General features: G+C 45.4%; 1 protein-coding gene and 2 non-coding genes across 3 annotated transcripts in view; 2 read left to right on the top strand and 1 right to left on the bottom strand.

The window, feature by feature from the left end:
- The window catches only part of SLC25A45 (solute carrier family 25 member 45), a 36,389-nt gene extending 25,559 nt beyond the window's left edge, over positions 1–10,830 (top strand). The window contains exons 3-6 of the mRNA XM_063437549.1: positions 4,206–4,277; positions 5,387–5,569; positions 7,770–8,037; positions 10,412–10,830. Of these exons, the coding sequence (XP_063293619.1) occupies positions 4,206–4,277; positions 5,387–5,569; positions 7,770–8,037; positions 10,412–10,680 (792 nt within the window). The 3' untranslated portion in view covers positions 10,681–10,830. The remainder of the gene's footprint in view (positions 1–4,205; positions 4,278–5,386; positions 5,570–7,769; positions 8,038–10,411) is intronic.
- Positions 10,831–11,448: 618 nt separating this feature from the next.
- On the bottom strand, positions 11,449–11,520 carry TRNAW-CCA (transfer RNA tryptophan (anticodon CCA)). The gene has a single exon. It is a non-coding gene; the product is annotated as a tRNA-Trp (tRNA).
- Positions 11,521–11,718: 198 nt separating this feature from the next.
- On the top strand, positions 11,719–11,791 carry TRNAV-CAC (transfer RNA valine (anticodon CAC)). The gene has a single exon. It is a non-coding gene; the product is annotated as a tRNA-Val (tRNA).
- The last annotated feature ends 9,177 nt before the right edge of the window (positions 11,792–20,968 follow it).

Genomic DNA, 20,968 nt, shown 5'->3' on the forward strand with positions numbered 1-20,968 from the left:
CCATTATTTAAACCTCACCCTTTAATTCTTTAATCCACAGCCCCCTTTAATTAATCCACACCCCCCTTAATTAATCCACACACCCCTTAATACACCCCCTTAGTTAATACACCAACCCTTAATTAATCCACACCCCCTTTAATTAATACACCCCCCTCAATTAATACACACACCCCTTAATTAATCCTCACTCCCCCTTAATTAATACACCCCTTAATTAATACACCCCTTTAATTAATCCTCACTCCCCTTAATTAATACACCCCCTTAATTAATCCTCTCTCCCCTTAATTAATACACCCCCTTAATTAATCCTCACTCCCCCTTAATTAATACACCCCCTTAATTAATCCTCACTCCCCCTTAATTTATGCACCCCCTTAATTAATACACCCCCCTTAATTAATACACCCCCCTTAATTAATACACCCCTTAATTAATACACCCCTTTAATTAATCCTCACTCCCCTTAATTAATACACCCCCTTAATTAATCCTCACTCCCCCTTAATTAATACACCCCCCTTAATTAATACACCCCTTAATTAATACACCCCTTTAATTAATCCTCACTCCCCTTAATTAATACACCCCCTTAATTAATCCTCACTCCCCTTAATTAATACACCCTCTTAATTAATCCTCACTCCCCCTTAATTAATACACCCCCTTAATTAATCCTCACTCCCCCTTAATTAATACACCCCCCTTAATTAATACACACCCCCTTAATTAATACACCCCCTTAATTAATCCTCACACCCCCTTAATTAATCCTCACTCCCCCCTTAATTAATCCACACCCCCCATAATACACCCCCTTAATTAATACTCACCCCCATTAATTAATACACCCCCCTTAATTAATACACCCCCTTAATTAATCCTCACCCCTTAATTAATCCACACCCCCTTAATACACCCCCTTAATTAATCCACACACCCCTTAATTAATACACCCCCCTTAATAAATACACCCCCCTTAATAAATACACCCCCCTTAATTAATCCTCACTCCCCCTTAATTAATACACCCCCCTTAATTAATCCACACCCCCTTAATTAATACACCCCCTTAATTAATCCACACCCCCCTTAATTAATACACCCCCTTAATTAATCCTCACTCCCCCTTAATTAATACACCCCCCTTAATTAATACACCCCCTTAACTAATACACACCTCCTTAATTAATACACCCCCCTTAATTAATACACCCCCCTTAATTAATCCTCACTCCCTCTTAATTAATCCACACCCCCTTAATTAATCCACACACCCCTTAATTAATACACCCCCTGAATTAATCCTCACTACCCCCTTAATTAATACACCCACCTTAATTAATCCACACTCCCCCTTAATTAATACACCCCCTTTAATTAATCCTCACTCCCCCCTTAATCAATACACCCCCCTTAATTAATCCTCACTACCCCTTAATTAATACACCCCCTTAATTAATCCTCACTCCCCCTTAATTAATCCACACCCCCTTAATTAATCCACACCCCACTTAATTAATACACCCCCTGAATTAATCCTCACTACCCCCTTAATTAATACACCCACCTTAATTAATCCACACTCCCCCTTAATTAATACACCCCCTTTAATTAATCCTCACTCCCCCCTTAATTAATACACCCCCCTTAATTAATCCTCACTACCCCTTAATTAATACACCCCCTTAATTAATCCTCACTCCCCCTTAATTAATACACCCCCCTAAATTAATACACCCCCCTTAATGAATCCACACCCCCCTTAATACACCCCCTTAATTAATCCTCACTCCCCCCTTAATTAATACACCCCCTTAATTAATCCACACCCCCCTTAATACACCCCCTTAATTAATCCTCACTCCCCTTAATTAATCCACACCCCCCTTAATACACCCCCTTAATTAATCCTCACTCCCCCCTTAATTAATCCACACCCCCCTTAATACACCCCCTTAATTAATCCTCACTCCCCCCTTAATTAATACACCCCCTTAATTAATCCACACCCCCCTTAATACACCCCCTTAATTAATCCTCACTCCCCCTTAATTAATACACCCCCCTTAATTAATCCACACCCCCTTAATACACACCCTTAATTAATCCTCACTCCCCCCTTAATTAATACACCCCCCTTAATTAATCCACACCCCCCTTAATACACCCCCTTAATTAATCCTCACTCCCCCTTAATTAATACACCCCCTTAATTAATACACACCCCCCTTAATACACACCCTTAATTAATCCTCACTCCCCCCTTAATTAATACACCCCCCTTAATTAATCCACACCCCCCTTAATACACCCCCTTAATTAATCCTCACTTCCCCCTTAATTAATACACCACCTTAATTAATCCACACACCCCTTAATACACCCCCTTAATTAATCCTCACCCCTTTAATTAAACCTCCCTCCCCTTTAATTCTTTAATTAATCCATTATCCACCCCCCCTTTAATTAATTTAGCCCCATCACATAAAATGACTACTCACATTTTGATGATGCCTTGACCGACTGGGTGCCCCACCGCCCGGATATTGGATCCTTCCGATGAATATCCGTGAAGGCGGGCTGACGGCGCTGCGCACGATGTCATCACGTTGCGTGACGCCGCGGCCCGCAACACTCCTCCCCCTTCTCATTGAAGTAAGTCCCGCCGGGCCGCAAAGGTGCTGAGGCTGTGCGCAGCCTCCGCAGCGTAATGATGGGGGGTGACACATGACACTGAACGTCATGGCACCCCCCTAGTCAGTGGCACCCGGGGCGGGCCGCTCCCCCCACCCCCCACTTAGTACGCCACTGGAGGGGATAGCACATATAATTAAGGGTCTTGGTGCATAATTATGGTGGTCTTCTTGGTCCGAAGCCCGGGTGCTAAATGCCCAGTCCATTCAAATAGGCTTTTCTAGTGGCTTCCAAATCCCCCTAAAGGACCACTATAGGCACCCAGACCACTTCAGCACAATGAAGTGGTCTGGGTGCCAGGTCCATCTAGGATTAACCCTGCCTGCTATAAACATAGCAGTTTCAGAGAAACTGCTATGTTTACATATGGGTTAATCCAGCCTCTAGTGGCTGTCTCATTGACAGCCGCTAGAGGGGCTTCCGTGCTTCTCACTGTGATTTTCACAGTGAGAAGACACCACCATCCATAGGAAAGCATTGAGGATGCTTTTCTATGGACTGGCTGAATGCGCGTGCGGCTCTTGCCGCGCATGCGCATTCAGCAGAAGACGGTCAAAGGAGGAGGAGAGTACCCAGCGCTGAAGGAGCCCGACGCTAGAGAAAGGTGAGTGTTTAACTCCCTTCATCTCCATTCAGACCGGCGGGAGTGGGACCCTCAGGGCACTTTAGTGCCAGGAAGACAAGTTTGTTTTCCTGGCACTATAGTGGTCCTTTAAACATAGAGTATGTTCATAAAAATTCAGCAGCAGAACAATAATTAACAAAAGTTATTAACTCATTCATGCTTACTCCTTCCCTCTAATTACTGACAAGATCAAGTCCTCCCTATGTTTGAGTAGCAATTAAAAACCTTGTAAAAATAAAATATTTTAACACTTTTCGAGTTTTATCAAACAAAATCACTGCATCCTTATGTTCTGCCCATGAAAATATGCTTCCAGAAAAAAATAAAGACAACAACAATCCTGATGCTACTACTAAAAATGGTCTCATCCAGAGTTTTACTCAGAGCTCCTCACATAGATGTAAATATAGTTTTTCATAAATCAATAACAATGAGAAGTAGATAACGCAAAACTTGAAGGTCCCTACTGAAAAAGTTAAAGTAGCACTCTAATATCAGACATACAAATGTCCTACCATATACTGTTCTCCTTTAATTTTATCATTCTAGTCCCTTCAGTAATATTTAAAATATAATTACCTACGTTTTGGCCCATGTTGCCAGCGATAATATTCTCAGCCCATCTGATACCTCTACATAGGGAAGCATTAGAGGGCTACTTTAGTTCAGCATTTGGCTCAATGCATCTCTATAAGGAGTGTTCCATGTTTTCATGCAGAGTTGAAAACATCTCTGGTGGCTGCCTGAGTGAATACCACTAGAGGTGTCATTACAGCTCGATGTAAAACACTACTTTTGTCAGATATTCTGCATTTAATGTCTATTTTAAAAAACAACGACAATGTATTGATGTATGAGTAATGTTCCCATTTTGTTACAGGTACGCCTGCAAACACAGTCCCAATACCGTGGAATTCTGGACTGCATATTGAAAACGTATGGAAGAGAGACAGTAAGGCCAGTTTTATTTCACTATTGTGTGATGTGCTAATGTTAATGGTTTTTATGGGTTCCGGACCTTGCATGCAATGTTTGTAAATTAGGATTCAGTACTGCAAACTCTCTCTCTCTATATATATATAAACAAACAAACAAACATTACCGGCACTTAACGTTACTTCCAAATTCTATGGTGCCTCCAACAATGTTTATGAAAAACAATAGCACTCTGCTTATGGTCACTTATGGTCATTACGGAATAATCACATTAAATATTTGCTGAATAAAAGAGCACTTGCCTAGCATATCAGTATTTAGATGGGGCCTGAAATAAAGACAGCAGCTACAAATATCAGCCGCGGCCCAGGAGTGTAGTCTCCATTATTCTTGGTAAGGGTAGAACATGCATCTCCAAGTGCTGCCCTTAGATTAAAGGATCCTAAGCTTTTGCCATAATCCTCACCCAAACCATAGATCCTACTCTGGTCCTAACTGTAACCTTAGCCTTAACCCTACACTGAAAGATTGGAGTCTTGCTTGCCACTTTATAATTCATGTTGATATACTGATGCAAATCCTATTGTGAAATAATATCCCTGCCCCTAGCCCTGAATACAATTAAAACTGTGTCTAAACTTTATGTAATATACAATTTTTACAACTAACCCTAAACCTTCTGTTTCTAATCCTAAATACTAACCCTTATTCTGTCACATATAAATTAACCCTAAAAGATTACTCCAGCCACCATGATCACTTCAGTGATTTCAAGCATCCCCGGGAGCTTTGCCCGGCGCTGGTTGAAGATAAGTAAAACCTTTATTTGGAATGATTTTTAAGCGTTCAGAATGGGGAAGAATGCATTCCTAAACATATTTCTTAATCTTAATTCTAACTATAATACAAACTGTACATACGATCAATAAAAAACTTGTACTGAAACATCACATTCAGGAAATTGTATACTCCTGCAGTCAACTTTTTCCCACAGTGCACAAACACCAAAATTCATGGCCCATTGAATGTTACCAAAAACTCATAGCAAAAATTAAGAAAAGAGAATGCCAGATGACCTTGTGATGCAATGTTTTATCTTGATTTTCTTTGAATTCTTTTTTCTAGATATTTGGTTTTTTTAAAGGAATGAGTTTCCCTGTTGGAATGGTGGCGATCAGCAATTCTTTAATGTTTGGATCATATAGCAATGCACTGCTCTACCTAAGTGGCAAACATTTTGAAGATCGAGCAAATCCAAAACATAATCTCCACATTTTTATGGCTGGCTGCTTTGCTGGAGGAGTACAAGTAAGTATAAATATATATATATATATATATATATATATATAAATTGAAAACCCCTTCCACTTGAAGTCTGTGGATAGTTAATATGAATCCTTTGCGCTAGTAACATCACTGCAAATTTGTGATTTCTATGTGAAAAACGAGTCTTATGGCTTTACTGGTGTGCACATTTTTGTTTAACATTGTATTAACTATATATGTGTGTATATATAAAATAGTCCAATATTCCGGCACTCACCCAAAGTAAAACAATTCCAAAATAACCCAGGTGCTTCCCAGCGTAGATATAGAGCAATGAATGAACGGAGCACTCCACAGGATTTTCTCAAAGTGTGGATTGAGAGAATCAACGTTTCAACCCTTCTGGGTCTTTATCAATCTTGATAAAGACCCAGGAGGGATGAAACGTTGATTTTCTCAATACACACTTTGAAAAAATCCTGTGGAGTGATCTGTTCATTCATTGCTCTCTCTCTCTCTAAATTTATTTTTTATCCCCTCCTGCGTGTTATATAATATTTTTTGTATATTCCTCATTCACGGGTCAACTACCAAAGGCCTGGGACTCTGAGGGTTCTGAGCAATATCTAGAACTGCACTCTTCTGAACAGCGATCTCAGATGTCACTCCTGGAATTTGTTAAAGCCACTACCAAACTTGGAGGTCACAGCCCGAGTGCTACTATTATAGCTGGGACACAACTGCCTTCACTTTCCACATCCTTTCTAGCTACTCTTTCAGTGCTTAGTATTTGTCCACTTTCTCATGTTCCTTCTTCCTAATGTTATAGTCACTGGGTCTTGCTATTTCCACCACTTCTGCAGTCTTCTGTTTCTTGTCTACCACCACAATATCAGGTTGGTTGGCCACTACTTGCTTGTCTGTCTGGATCTGAAAGTCCCAAAGGAACATAACCCTGTCATTTTCAACTACCTTTTGTTGTGTCTCCAATCTGGAATTAGGTAGGTCCACCAACATATTCTGTGCAGATACTTCAATACACAATCCCAGCAACTTGGTGTGTATCTCAGTATATGCTGTCCTTGCTAACACTTTGCTACTCTATGCTTTATTGTCTTAGAGGCCTCTTTGCACAGTCTGCACCTTGGGTCCTGTCTGGTGTGGTAGACCCCTACTTCAATTGATCTGATGCGGAGTGTCTGTTCCTGTGCTGCTAAATATAGCAAGCATTACAAATGTTAAAAATACCACGCCACACACTAATAATCCCTATTTATAACAGTTGTTCTCAGTTCTCAATGCACACCCATGTTCCAGGTTTTTTCTGTATCTTCATTATTATTTACATAGTGTCAACAAATTACGCAGCTTTTTACAATTATGGAATGGGGATATTTGACCACATGTAATTGACAAACAGAATATAACAGAGACAACACCTGAAATAGGAACATAACGGACAAATATTTAAAGCCTTGAGCACTGGGTTTGGGAACCACTAGTGCAGGTAACGTGAGAAAAACAGTCAAATCTAAATAGGTAAAGACTGGTATTTACTCACAGTCTTACATTGTTTGGTGGTAGGATTGAGCACACGTTATAGAGACTTTCCTGTTAATAAGCTTATAATGTAAAGGAACATGCGATACATGTGAGGCAGAAGAGTATATTCAGTAAATCTGTAATTGTGGAGAGTTGATGAGGAAACGGCAACAAATTTTAGACCAAAGATGCCAAACTGAAAAAACCTCCAAGTTAATTATTTTTAAAACTCACCCCTTATAGCCTAAAATATGGAATTCCACTGTAAAGGCTTCAAATAACTCCAATTAGCAAATAAACCCAGTGCTATAGAGTAATCTACGGTGTAACTGCAAAATTTGGGGTAAAAACTCCCTGCGTCATGTATGGTGAATATATATATGTCTGGCAGTATTTAAAGCAACATAGTAACACATCCCAGTAACTACCAGAGGGATAGGTGGAGTAAAGGAGGTTGAAAGGTGATGCTAGGTTTGGGTGAAGTGTGACGGTGTAAAAAAATATTATGTAACTCAGTAAAGATTGATATAGAAATAAGATATAGTAAAATAAGAAAGAGTGCACAATCTACAGCTAAGAAAATCTTGCAAATGCGTTTCCTATTTCCGGACAGTGTACATATTCTAAAGGTAAATGCAGCCCTGTAATACCAGCTGTTAGCTAAATGTTTATTTATTCCATTACATTTTCAACACTTTAGGTTATATTTACTGCTCCAGTTGACCTCATCAAAGTTAGACTACAGAATCAGACCGAATCATTTAAGAGCCATGGGAAAACACTCCATGTGAAGTCTTTATACAAAGGTCCTTTTCATTGCGCTGCCTGCATCCTCAGGAAAGAAGGCGTTGCTGGACTTTACAGGGGTTCTATTGCTTTGACTTTACGGGATGTGCCAACCACTGGACTATATTTCCTTGCTTATGAGGTTCTCTGTAAGTGGATGACCAACGACGGAGCGGTACCAGGTGGGTGGCATATTATCGCAAATAAAATATTTGCATGTGCTGCAGATTGCTTTAAGGTGTGCATGTAGTGCATGCATCTAAACCTCTAGCCCCCCCATATGTTGTTGAACTACAATGTCCATGATTCTCTTGCCATTTATTGCTTTCAGAGAATTTTGAGTTGTAGTCCATGAACAACTAGGGAGAGAGGTGGGTGGGCACAGTTTTACATTGCTGCCCAAGAGAATATTACCAAGTAAAGTTTACTTAAAAATACTGCAATCTAAAATAAGGTTGAAAATATAACTATCTAACCCAAATTCTTGCAAAACTCCCCATTGGATCCTAAGCAAGAGGCAATGTATCTGAGCATGGTAGGGTATGCCTAGGCCCACCTGAGACACCTTTTTTCTATGTACATGGCACAATCATTCCCAAATCACTATGAATTGCAATTATAGAGTGCAGGAATACAGTCTCAGAAAAACGTATAGTAACATATATTCTATGTACATATGCAAGCTGACAGCCCTATTTACATCGTACAGTAAAAAGAGAGCAATTTCTTTTTTTTACATGCAATGGCATTTTTTTTTAGCTAAAATCTGTTGATTTTTGCTCAAAATTAGATTTTTGCTGCAAGATGTAAATAGGACTTACTCTAAACTGAGTCATATTGCTATTATACGGTCACTTAAAGCATTTTACTATTATGAAAATACATAGCAGGCACTCTTAAAATATATTATTTATGAAGCATTGTGTACAATAGTGCTACAAATGTGCAAAAAAATAAAATATGGTTTGTCCTTTCTTTTTTTACCTCTGTTACTTTGTCCTGGTTTCTTTGGGCCTTGCATATGTTCTGCAGGATAAACATCACCTGAGCAAAAAATAATAATAATAATTTTAATAAAGCAATATAGAGATAATGCATTATGAAAATACCATGGTAAAAATATTTTCCACTCTTGAGTAGTCCTTTAAAAGTTTATCAATGCTCCTAATTTTATGGGTTAATTTATGCAAATATTACCAACTAAACAATCAAACGAACAGATTGGTGCAGCTACAATCTCATGGAATATCGTTGTCAGTTATTAAATGCATGTGGATAAAATTTAACATACACATCCTTGGTGCTGGGCTTTGTAAAACTCCGATAGAAAATCTTATCCCCAAACGATTCCAAATGTCTGCACACTCCGACCAGAGTAGTACATTCCACTGCACACCAATATTCTTAGAAAAGGGACGTTTATTTGCCCCAAAAAAGGAAAAAAAATATAAAACATGAAATACAAGCAAAAAATTGCCTAGAACAGTCCTCATATGCACCAGTCCAAAATCATAATGCGTGAAAGTTGATGACAACATGCTCTGTGATCCTAGCATGTCATAATATGCAGTAAATTCCACTGGGGAAAAAATATATGTCAAAAACATAACAGAAACTGGGAAAAATTTATAAAAGAACTGCACCTGTGAGAAGGGGGAAGAACCATATAAAAGTCACCAATGAAGGACCGAAATGCCCTGAACGTGTTTCACGCTTCTTACAGGTTCTTACACGCTTCTTCCCCCCTTTTTTACAGGTTCCATTCTTTTATCATTTTTTTCCTAGCTTCTGGTATACTTTTGACCTAATTGTTTCAAGACCTTTAGCGCTTCATACTCTCCTGAAAGGTTGATCTTTTTCAGTGATCTTAGGATTACTTTACTGAGAGGGTAGTGGATGCATGGAATAGCCTTCCTGCTGAAGTGATAGAGGTTAACACAGTGAAGGAGTTTAACCCCTTAAGGACACATTACATGTGTGACATGTCATGACTCCCTTTTATTCCAGAAGTTTGGTCCTTAAGGGGTTAAGCATGCGTGGGATAGGCATAAGGCTATCCTAGCTATAAGATAAGGCTAGGGACTAATGAAAATATTAAGAAAATTGGGCAGACTAGATGGGCCGAATGGTTCTTATCTGCCATCACATTCTATGTTTTTATGCTTAGGCCGCGTGCGGCTTGAGCAGAGGACCCCAGCCGGTACAAGGACTGGGTAAGTACCTCTACATTACTAAGGTCGGAGTGTGCAGACCTTCAGGATTGTTTGGGGATAATTTATGCAAAAGTATATCGACAACACAAATGTCAAATTTCTGAAAATAATCTAGGTGGGTTCTAAATTCTGTATAAATATACTTTATAGGTTGAATGCCATAGCCAATACACTCCTCATGAATGGACAGTTGGAGTGCACAGCTAAAATGTGTATTCCATGCCATTTTATTCTCAGGAAACTGCATGATGCATTAGTGTGTATTAATACATGATATTTTAGAGTATCTAAATGTATTAATATTTCTCCCCCTCCCCACCCCTTTTTTTTCTTTCATATTTAGGTACATGGGCAATGCTATTTGCTGGTGGCTGTGCAGGGACTGTAGGGTGGGCTGCTGCAAACCCCATGGATGTAATAAAATCTCGCATGCAGATGGATGGGATCAATGGCAGTAAATATCGAGGGATTTTGGACTGTTTTGTAAAAAGTGTTCAAGAGGAAGGAGCAAACGTCCTCTTGAAAGGTCTTACTATTAACAGCCTCAGAGCCTTTCCTGTTAATGCAGTAACATTCTTAAGCTATGAGTTACTTCTTCAGACATTGAGGTGAACTTTGATTCAGTGGTGAACCCCCCCAAAATGACTGCATTAGTTTAAATAATGGTCTATATACCTCCGTGTGAACCTCTTTAGGAGCTGTGGGAACAACCAACCTACAAATGCACTGTGAATTTCAGTTTGCACAACTTCCTTCTGCATTACTCTTGTACTGATTGTATTTGTATTAAAGTTTTTTTTATTTTATTTTTTTATTCTAGAAATTACATGCATTATTTATTTTTTTTGTCTTTGCAACAAGCTTGCTCAGAAATTGCATTGTGCAGCATTGATCTCTGAGGGAAGTACATACTATTGGGTGATATAACAGCACATTCAAAGCCTGGCACTGTTTAAATGAGCCCCATGTGCAAATATAGTGATCTGATTTATACAATGCAAATATATAAGATTCTACCACAACCCACCACAGCTCACTTTTATAGTGAACAAACTCATCTCATAGTTATCTGCTAACAATCGACTTCTGTATGCTGTTAATTTGCTAAATAGATTTTGAAATGCCATTTGTATTCATCTGATAGGATGAATATGGGCTCTTATTGGTACCTAAGGAAAAAGCATTCACAAATCCCTGTAAATTGCAGTCACAGCAAAACGTAACTCATACATAATATTCCAAGTGTGAATGCAGTGGAAAATTAACCTATAAAAGAGTATAAACTAAGGTATTGAAACTGGTATATAAATATAACAAGAGTGATGTCCACTGCTCAATATGAAAAATATAGTATGGCAGAGAATAGAAAAAAAATATGTTTGACCCCGACGTGATTTGAACACGCAACCTTCTGATCTGGAGTCAGACGCGCTACCGTTGCGCCACGAGGTCATATATGAAAATATAGGCAAGTTTTATTTATGTAGTGAATAGCTCTCATGATAGAATTTAATATATATGGAATGTTTTTGCAATTAGCGGTTTGATACATGAAGTATACCAAATGATTCATTGTGTAATACACAATCAAATTCCTGAGCAGCTCATCCATACAGACATCTCTGTTTCCGGAGACAAATACACTCAGCAGTTTCTGTAGTGTAGTGGTTATCACGTTCGCCTCACACGCGAAAGGTCCCCGGTTCGAAACCGGGCAGAAACAATTTTTTCTTTTTTTTAATTCTACATCAATGGTTCACAATTTTTTTTAGGTTCAAGGAGCCCTTAATATTGTATATCTGTACAGCACTGTATAGTGTTGGTGTTTGAAGGGATACTTGTATATAGTTTTTGTGTTTTAATACAGTGTTTGTATGTAATGTTTGAATATGATTGCAAGGGTGTGTCTGAATGCAATGTTCAGTTTTAAATGCGGATGTACATATGTGTGAAGTATTTGTGTTTTTATGTAATATTTGTATTAGAATGCCGGAGTATGTTTGTATGTTGTGCTGGTGTTCATGGGCGTAGGAACCAGGGGGGATGGGGGGGACGCATCCCCCCCAGCAAATCATGCGGGGGGGGGGGACTGGTTATGGGGAAATCCCCCCCAACTCCGCCGGCCCCCCTCATGCTGCAGCCGCCCGAGCACTCTGTAAAGAGCCTCAGGCGGCTGCAGCTTTGCCCGGGCTGGTGCGTCCATGAGGGCGCACCACACGGTCGCACGAGGAGAGGGACTAACAGGAGGGAAGCGCTCAGCGCTCCCTCCTGTCACTCCCTCACTGTAGCGTGGCCGAGCGCTGTATATGGTCCGCCGGCACAGGGAGCATCTGTCTCCTGTACCCGGCCGGACTAACAGGAAGTGCACACTGAGTGTGCACTTCCTTTCAGTCCGGCCGGGTACAGGAAACAAAAGCTCCCTGTACCCGTGGACCATACAGAGCTCGGCCACGCTACATCATTGGTAGGGGAGAAAGAAACAGGGAGGGAGGGGGGGGGAAGAGAGTAGGGAGGGGGGGAAGAGAGTAGGGAGGGAGGGAGGGGGGGGGAGAAAAAATAGAGTGAAAAGGGAGGGAGGGGGAGGGAGAAATAAGGGAGTGACAAGGGGGGGGAGAAAAAAAGAGAGTGACAAGGGAGGGGGGAAAGAGAGGGACAAGGGAGGGAGGGAGGGGGATAAAAAAGAGAGTGACAAGGGAGGGAGGGGGGGAGGAAAAAAGAGAGTGACAAGGGAGGGGGGAAAGAGAGTGACAAAGGAGGGAGGGGGAAAAAGAGTGACAAGGGAGGGAGGGGGATAAAAAGAGAGTGACAAGGGAGGGAGGGGGAGAAAGAGTGACAAGGGAGGGAGGGGGGGAGAAAAAAGAGAGTGACAAGGGAAGGAGGGAGGGGGATAAAAAAGAGCGTGACAAGGGAGGGAGGGGGAGAAAGAGTGACAAGGGAGGGAGGGGGGGGAGAAAAAAAGAGAGTGACAAGGGAGGGAGGGGGGGATAAAAAAGAGAGTGACAAGGGAAGGAGGGAGGGGGATAAAAAAGAGAGTGACAAGGGAGGGAGGGGGAGAAAGAGTGACAAGGGAGGGAGGGAGGGGGAGAAAGAGTGACAAAGGAGGGAGGGGGTGGGAGAAAGAGTGACAAAGGAGGGAGGGAGGGAGGGGGAGAAAGATTGACAAAGGAGGGAGGGGGAGAAAGAGTGATGTGGCGAAACCGACCTCGCCACATGTCCTTGGAGGGGGCTGATTGCCCGCCTCTTGCCTTTGGACTATGGACCAGACTTTATGGGAATGTGATACCCCCCAGATAGCTATGCCATGGAGCCTATTCATATAATGAAAGACTATGGGAAAGACTTTGGCTCCGTGGCAATTAAACTGTATTTGTGTGGTCTGCGTGCCATTCACCTAATAATGTGCACGCAGACCTGAGCTATCTGGGGATATGTTAAATGTCTGTGTTTAATGTATAAAATGTGACTTTATGTATTTTAAAGAGTTTTATGTTGTTTTGCAACCATGTGGTTAATGGAGTCTGCCTCTAGTCCTGGATAATTAGATTTCTTCTCCAATTATCTCCAGGGCAGAAGGGAGGAAGCCAGGATGCATTGTGGGGATGTTTTACTTTTACTGTTTGAGCCAGGAGGAATAAAAGATAGTTTTACTAACTGTTGAACCCCTGGTCTGATTCATGCCATTTTTTAATATGTTGTTCCCCTGAATGGATTGATTGTGGATATGTATTTTTATGTGAATGTGATGTATGGTTTTAAAGTTATGAAAGTTGTGTAAAAGTATATTTTACACTGTATGCATAATGGGATTATGTGTCACACTAAGGGGAGGGGATGTGTGGGAGGTAACATCTATGTCATTGGTTCTTTTATGCCTCCCCCTGGGTGTGGCCTGTATGTGTGAGTTGGAAATAAAAGCCAGGCTGGATGAGCCAGTCCAGAGTTCCTGTTTTACCCTCAACTTGAGTCCTGTCTCTTATTGGGGGAATCTGCTACAAGGGATTGCTATGCTAGGCATATTCCCTTGCTATAATCACTGAGCTCTTGTAAGAGCTTGTTCCTGCTTCATTCTGAAGGGAGATAGCTGCAGCCTGCGGTGCTTATGGTGTCTGGTGGAGTGCTTGGAGTCCTCTGGAAGCGCTAGGAGCATCTTTCAACGGAGGTACCCAGTCGGGGTGCCAGGCGATCCGTTACATTGGTGGCAGCGGTGGGATGGCGTCCTAGTGTGAGGTAAAGCAGCTCAGAGACACTGTTTGGATTTACAAATTGAGGGCAACGCTAGCAGTCGTGCAGCGCCCCTGGGAGCAGACAAGTATGGAAGGTTCTGGCTCTGGAGATGATTGGCTGGCCGAGGTGAGGCAGCGAGTGGCCGAGTATGGGGATGATATACCCATGGAGACACGCCGGGTGATCTGGAACCAGGTCATGGCTGAGCGAAACACAAGGCTGGACCGAGAATTCCGGTTGGCAAAAGAGAGGAAGTATGCTCAGCAGCAGGAGCGGTACAGCAGCCGAGTAGAGGCTGCATCCGAGGAGGTTAGCCGTCTTTCCCTGAGGCGGCGGGAGGAACCCGAAGTGGGGGTCCTCATAGACTGGTCCTGTGAGGAACCACAACAGGCAGGTAGAGATGGGACCAAGGTCTCTCCACCGGGCCCTTACTCACAAATGTTGCGGGGCCTCACGGATTGGTCCTGGGAAGACCCACAGATGGCAGGTGGAGATGGAACTGCGGTCTCTCTACCGGCCCTACAGGGATGCTGGGCAGTCGGCCCAGATCCCCAGCGGCAGTGTGCGTTACAGGGAGCTGAAGGTGCCGTTCTTGCTCCCCAGCGGCAGTCTACGGTGCAGGGAGAGGAGCCTGTTATCCCCTCTCCCCAGCGGCTGAAGGTGTGTAAGGGAGAGGAGTTTGTTATTCCCTCTCCCCAGCGGCAGCGCAGCTCACCAAGGGGAGACAGTAAGCCCCTCACCAGCGCAGATGGGACCGTGGTCTCTGCGCCCTGCCTACAGGGAGTACAGAGGGTCAGCCCTGCTCCCCAGCGGCTGAAAGTGTGTAAGGGAGAGGAGTTTGTTATTCCCTCTCCCCAGCGGCAGCTTAGCACACCAAGGGGAGACAGTAAGCCCCACACCAGCGCAGATGGGACCGTGGTCTCTGCGCCCAAGTTACAGGGAGCTGAAGGAGCCGTCCTCCCTCCCCAGCGGCAGTGTGATTTGTTGGGAATTGGGAGCCCGGTCTCCATTCCCCAGCGGCAGAGTATCCAGCAGGGAATAGAGAGCCCAGCCCCCTTTCCCCCACAGCAGGACTCTGTGCTGGGAGGAGAGACAGTCGGTCTCCCTCCGCAGAGACGGGAAGTATGCATGGGAGAGGAGATTGTTACCACCTCTCCCCAGCGGCGGATCATTAACGTACAGGGAATAGAGAGCCCAGTCTCCATTCCCCAGCGGCAGAGTGTTCTAATGGGAGAGGAGCTGGTTACCACCTCTCCCCAGAGGCAGCTTAATGTACCAGGGGGAGACTGTAAGCCCCACACCTGTGCAGATGGGACCGTGGTCTCTGCACTTCCAGCACAGGGGGTAGGGACGGTCGGTCCTGCCCCCCCACAACAGGGCTGTTTAGCCAAAGGGGAGACAGTCTGTCTCCAGCAGCAGAGCTGTGTAACTAAAGGGGAGACAGTCGGTCTCCAGCAGCAGAGCTGTGTAACTCAAGGGGAGACAGTCGGTCTCCAGCAGCAGAGCTGTGTAACTCAAGGGGAGACAGTCGGTCTCCAGCAGCAGAGCGGTGTAACTCAAGGGGAGACAGTCGGTCTCCAGCAGCAGAGCAGTGTATTTAAAGGGGAGACAGTCGGTCTCCAGCAACCAGGCTCCAACCAGACTACTCCCGTGGTAGTGCTGGCAACAGGACAGAGTACCGCTGGTCTCTGCCCCCTCAGCAACCTACCAAGGCAGCCTACCAGTCCCCCACACAGCCGTGGTGAGGCACCTGAACCTGGACAAGATTCTCCCTCACCCAGGTGTAGTAACTGTTTATTGTGGGTGGGCTGCTCTGCTGTTTCTGTCTTGTGGGTGGGCTGCTGGACTAACAAGGGCACTGACCGGCAGGAGGTCAAGTACCCTGTTAGTCTGGGGGGTAAAGGGGAGAAGTGTGGCGAAACCGACCTCGCCACATGTCCTTGGAGGGGGCTGATTGCCCGCCTCTTGCCTTTGGACTATGGACCAGACTTTATGGGAATGTGATACCCCCCAGATAGCTATGCCATGGAGCCTATTCATATAATGAAAGACTATGGGAAAGACTTTGGCTCCGTGGCAATTAAACTGTATTTGTGTGGTCTGCGTGCCATTCACCTAATAATGTGCACGCAGACCTGAGCTATCTGGGGATATGTTAAATGTCTGTGTTTAATGTATAAAATGTGACTTTATGTATTTTAAAGAGTTTTATGTTGTTTTGCAACCATGTGGTTAATGGAGTCTGCCTCTAGTCCTGGATAATTAGATTTCTTCTCCAATTATCTCCAGGGCAGAAGGGAGGAAGCCAGGATGCATTGTGGGCATGTTTTACTTTTACTGTTTGAGCCAGGAGGAATAAAAGATAGTTTTACTAACTGTTGAACCCCTGGTCTGATTCATGCCATTTTTTAATATGTTGTTCCCCTGAATGGATTGATTGTGGATATGTATTTTTATGTGAATGTGATGTATGGTTTTAAAGTTATGAAAGTTGTGTAAAAGTATATTTTACACTGTATGCATAATGGGATTATGTGTCACACTAAGGGGAGGGGATGTGTGGGAGGTAACATCTATGTCATTGGTTCTTTTATGCCTCCCCCTGGGTGTGGCCTGTATGTGTGAGTTGGAAATAAAAGCCAGGCTGGATGAGCCAGTCCAGAGTTCCTGTTTTACCCTCAACTTGAGTCCTGTCTCTTATTGGGGGAATCTGCTACAAGGGATTGCTATGCTAGGCATATTCCCTTGCTATAATCACTGAGCTCTTGTAAGAGCTTGTTCCTGCTTCATTCTGAAGGGAGATAGCTGCAGCCTGCGGTGCTTATGGTGTCTGGTGGAGTGCTTGGAGTCCTCTGGAAGCGCTAGGAGCATCTTTCAACGGAGGTACCCAGTCGGGGTGCCAGGCGATCCGTTACATTGGTGGCAGCGGTGGGATGGCGTCCTAGTGTGAGGTAAAGCAGCTCAGAGACACTGTTTGGATTTACAAATTGAGGGCAACGCTAGCAGTCGTGCAGCGCCCCTGGGAGCAGACAAGTATGGAAGGTTCTGGCTCTGGAGATGATTGGCTGGCCGAGGTGAGGCAGCGAGTGGCCGAGTATGGGGATGATATACCCATGGAGACACGCCGGGTGATCTGGAACCAGGTCATGGCTGAGCGAAACACAAGGCTGGACCGAGAATTCCGGTTGGCAAAAGAGAGGAAGTATGCTCAGCAGCAGGAGCGGTACAGCAGCCGAGTAGAGGCTGCATCCGAGGAGGTTAGCCGTCTTTCCCTGAGGCGGCGGGAGGAACCCGAAGTGGGGGTCCTCATAGACTGGTCCTGTGAGGAACCACAACAGGCAGGTAGAGATGGGACCAAGGTCTCTCCACCGGGCCCTTACTCACAAATGTTGCGGGGCCTCACGGATTGGTCCTGGGAAGACCCACAGATGGCAGGTGGAGATGGAACTGCGGTCTCTCTACCGGCCCTACAGGGATGCTGGGCAGTCGGCCCAGATCCCCAGCGGCAGTGTGCGTTACAGGGAGCTGAAGGTGCCGTTCTTGCTCCCCAGCGGCAGTCTACGGTGCAGGGAGAGGAGCCTGTTATCCCCTCTCCCCAGCGGCTGAAGGTGTGTAAGGGAGAGGAGTTTGTTATTCCCTCTCCCCAGCGGCAGCGCAGCTCACCAAGGGGAGACAGTAAGCCCCTCACCAGCGCAGATGGGACCGTGGTCTCTGCGCCCTGCCTACAGGGAGTACAGAGGGTCAGCCCTGCTCCCCAGCGGCTGAAAGTGTGTAAGGGAGAGGAGTTTGTTATTCCCTCTCCCCAGCGGCAGCTTAGCACACCAAGGGGAGACAGTAAGCCCCACACCAGCGCAGATGGGACCGTGGTCTCTGCGCCCAAGTTACAGGGAGCTGAAGGAGCCGTCCTCCCTCCCCAGCGGCAGTGTGATTTGTTGGGAATTGGGAGCCCGGTCTCCATTCCCCAGCGGCAGAGTATCCAGCAGGGAATAGAGAGCCCAGCCCCCTTTCCCCCACAGCAGGACTCTGTGCTGGGAGGAGAGACAGTCGGTCTCCCTCCGCAGAGACGGGAAGTATGCATGGGAGAGGAGATTGTTACCACCTCTCCCCAGCGGCGGATCATTAACGTACAGGGAATAGAGAGCCCAGTCTCCATTCCCCAGCGGCAGAGTGTTCTAATGGGAGAGGAGCTGGTTACCACCTCTCCCCAGAGGCAGCTTAATGTACCAGGGGGAGACTGTAAGCCCCACACCTGTGCAGATGGGACCGTGGTCTCTGCACTTCCAGCACAGGGGGTAGGGACGGTCGGTCCTGCCCCCCCACAACAGGGCTGTTTAGCCAAAGGGGAGACAGTCTGTCTCCAGCAGCAGAGCTGTGTAACTAAAGGGGAGACAGTCGGTCTCCAGCAGCAGAGCTGTGTAACTCAAGGGGAGACAGTCGGTCTCCAGCAGCAGAGCTGTGTAACTCAAGGGGAGACAGTCGGTCTCCAGCAGCAGAGCGGTGTAACTCAAGGGGAGACAGTCGGTCTCCAGCAGCAGAGCAGTGTATTTAAAGGGGAGACAGTCGGTCTCCAGCAACCAGGCTCCAACCAGACTACTCCCGTGGTAGTGCTGGCAACAGGACAGAGTACCGCTGGTCTCTGCCCCCTCAGCAACCTACCAAGGCAGCCTACCAGTCCCCCACACAGCCGTGGTGAGGCACCTGAACCTGGACAAGATTCTCCCTCACCCAGGTGTAGTAACTGTTTATTGTGGGTGGGCTGCTCTGCTGTTTCTGTCTTGTGGGTGGGCTGCTGGACTAACAAGGGCACTGACCGGCAGGAGGTCAAGTACCCTGTTAGTCTGGGGGGTAAAGGGGAGAAGTGTGGCGAAACCGACCTCGCCACATGTCCTTGGAGGGGGCTGATTGCCCGCCTCTTGCCTTTGGACTATGGACCAGACTTTATGGGAATGTGATACCCCCCAGATAGCTATGCCATGGAGCCTATTCATATAATGAAAGACTATGGGAAAGACTTTGGCTCCGTGGCAATTAAACTGTATTTGTGTGGTCTGCGTGCCATTCACCTAATAATGTGCACGCAGACCTGAGCTATCTGGGGATATGTTAAATGTCTGTGTTTAATGTATAAAATGTGACTTTATGTATTTTAAAGAGTTTTATGTTGTTTTGCAACCATGTGGTTAATGGAGTCTGCCTCTAGTCCTGGATAATTAGATTTCTTCTCCAATTATCTCCAGGGCAGAAGGGAGGAAGCCAGGATGCATTGTGGGGATGTTTTACTTTTACTGTTTGAGCCAGGAGGAATAAAAGATAGTTTTACTAACTGTTGAACCCCTGGTCTGATTCATGCCATTTTTTAATATGTTTTTCCCCTGAATGGATTGATTGTGGATATGTATTTTTATGTGAATGTGATGTATGGTTTTAAAGTTATGAAAGTTGTGTAAAAGTATATTTTACACTGTATGCATAATGGGATTATGTGTCACACTAAGGGGAGGGGATGTGTGGGAGGTAACATCTATGTCATTGGTTCTTTTATGCCTCCCCCTGGGTGTGGCCTGTATGTGTGAGTTGGAAATAAAAGCCAGGCTGGATGAGCCAGTCCAGAGTTCCTGTTTTACCCTCAACTTGAGTCCTGTCTCTTATTGGGGGAATCTGCTACAAGGGATTGCTATGCTAGGCATATTCCCTTGCTATAATCACTGAGCTCTTGTAAGAGCTTGTTCCTGCTTCATTCTGAAGGGAGATAGCTGCAGCCTGCGGTGCTTATGGTGTCTGGTGGAGTGCTTGGAGTCCTCTGGAAGCGCTAGGAGCATCTTTCAACGGAGGTACCCAGTCGGGGTGCCAGGCGATCCGTTACAAGTGACAAAGGAGGGAGGAAGGGAGGGGGAGAAAGAGTGACAAGGCAGGGAGGGGGAGAAAGAGAGTGACAAGGAAGGGAGGGAGGGGGAGAAAGAGAGTGACAAGGGAGGGAGGGAGGGAGGGGGAGAAAGAGAGTGACAAAGGATGGGGAGAAAGAGTGACAAGGGAGGGAGGGGGAGAAAGAGTGACAAGGGAGGGAGGGGGGAGAAAAAAAGAGAGTGACAAGGGAGGGGGGGGGGTGAACGCAGGGCCGCCATCAGGGGGTGACAACCATAACGGTTGTCACGGGCCCGGCGGCCCTGGGGGGCCCGGCTGCCCGGGCCCCACGTGTAGCAGCGGAACTGCGGCGCCCGCACGCTGATGGGGCCCATCGGGTGGCCTTAGGGCCACCCGATGGGCCCCATATCTTCAGGGGCCCGGTCAGCGCTGTGGCTGTGGTATAGCGCGACCGGGCCCCTTTAAAAAATAAATTGCCGCCGCAGCGCAAGTGCTGCTGGGAGGAAGTAGTCACTTCCTCCCAGCTCACTCCGCGCGGGAGGAGGGAGCGCCCGCCCGACAGCCTGCCTGCCCGACAATGAAGAGGGAGAGCCCCGCCTGCCCGACAATGAAGAGGGAGAGCCCCGCCCGCCCGACAATGAAGAGGGAGAGCCAGCGGACTGACAGTCCCATCAGCCCCAGCCAGCCACCCTCCTGCAAAGACAAGGTAAGAAACAGGAGGGTGGCTGGAAAATGAGCTCTGTGTGTATGTCTGTCTGTCTGTTTGTGTATGTCTGTCTGTTTGTGTGTATGTATGTCTGTGTGTATGTCTGTC

This window comes from Pelobates fuscus, chromosome 12 (genome assembly GCF_036172605.1).
Source record: "Pelobates fuscus isolate aPelFus1 chromosome 12, aPelFus1.pri, whole genome shotgun sequence".
Taxonomy (NCBI): Eukaryota; Metazoa; Chordata; class Amphibia; order Anura; family Pelobatidae; genus Pelobates; species Pelobates fuscus.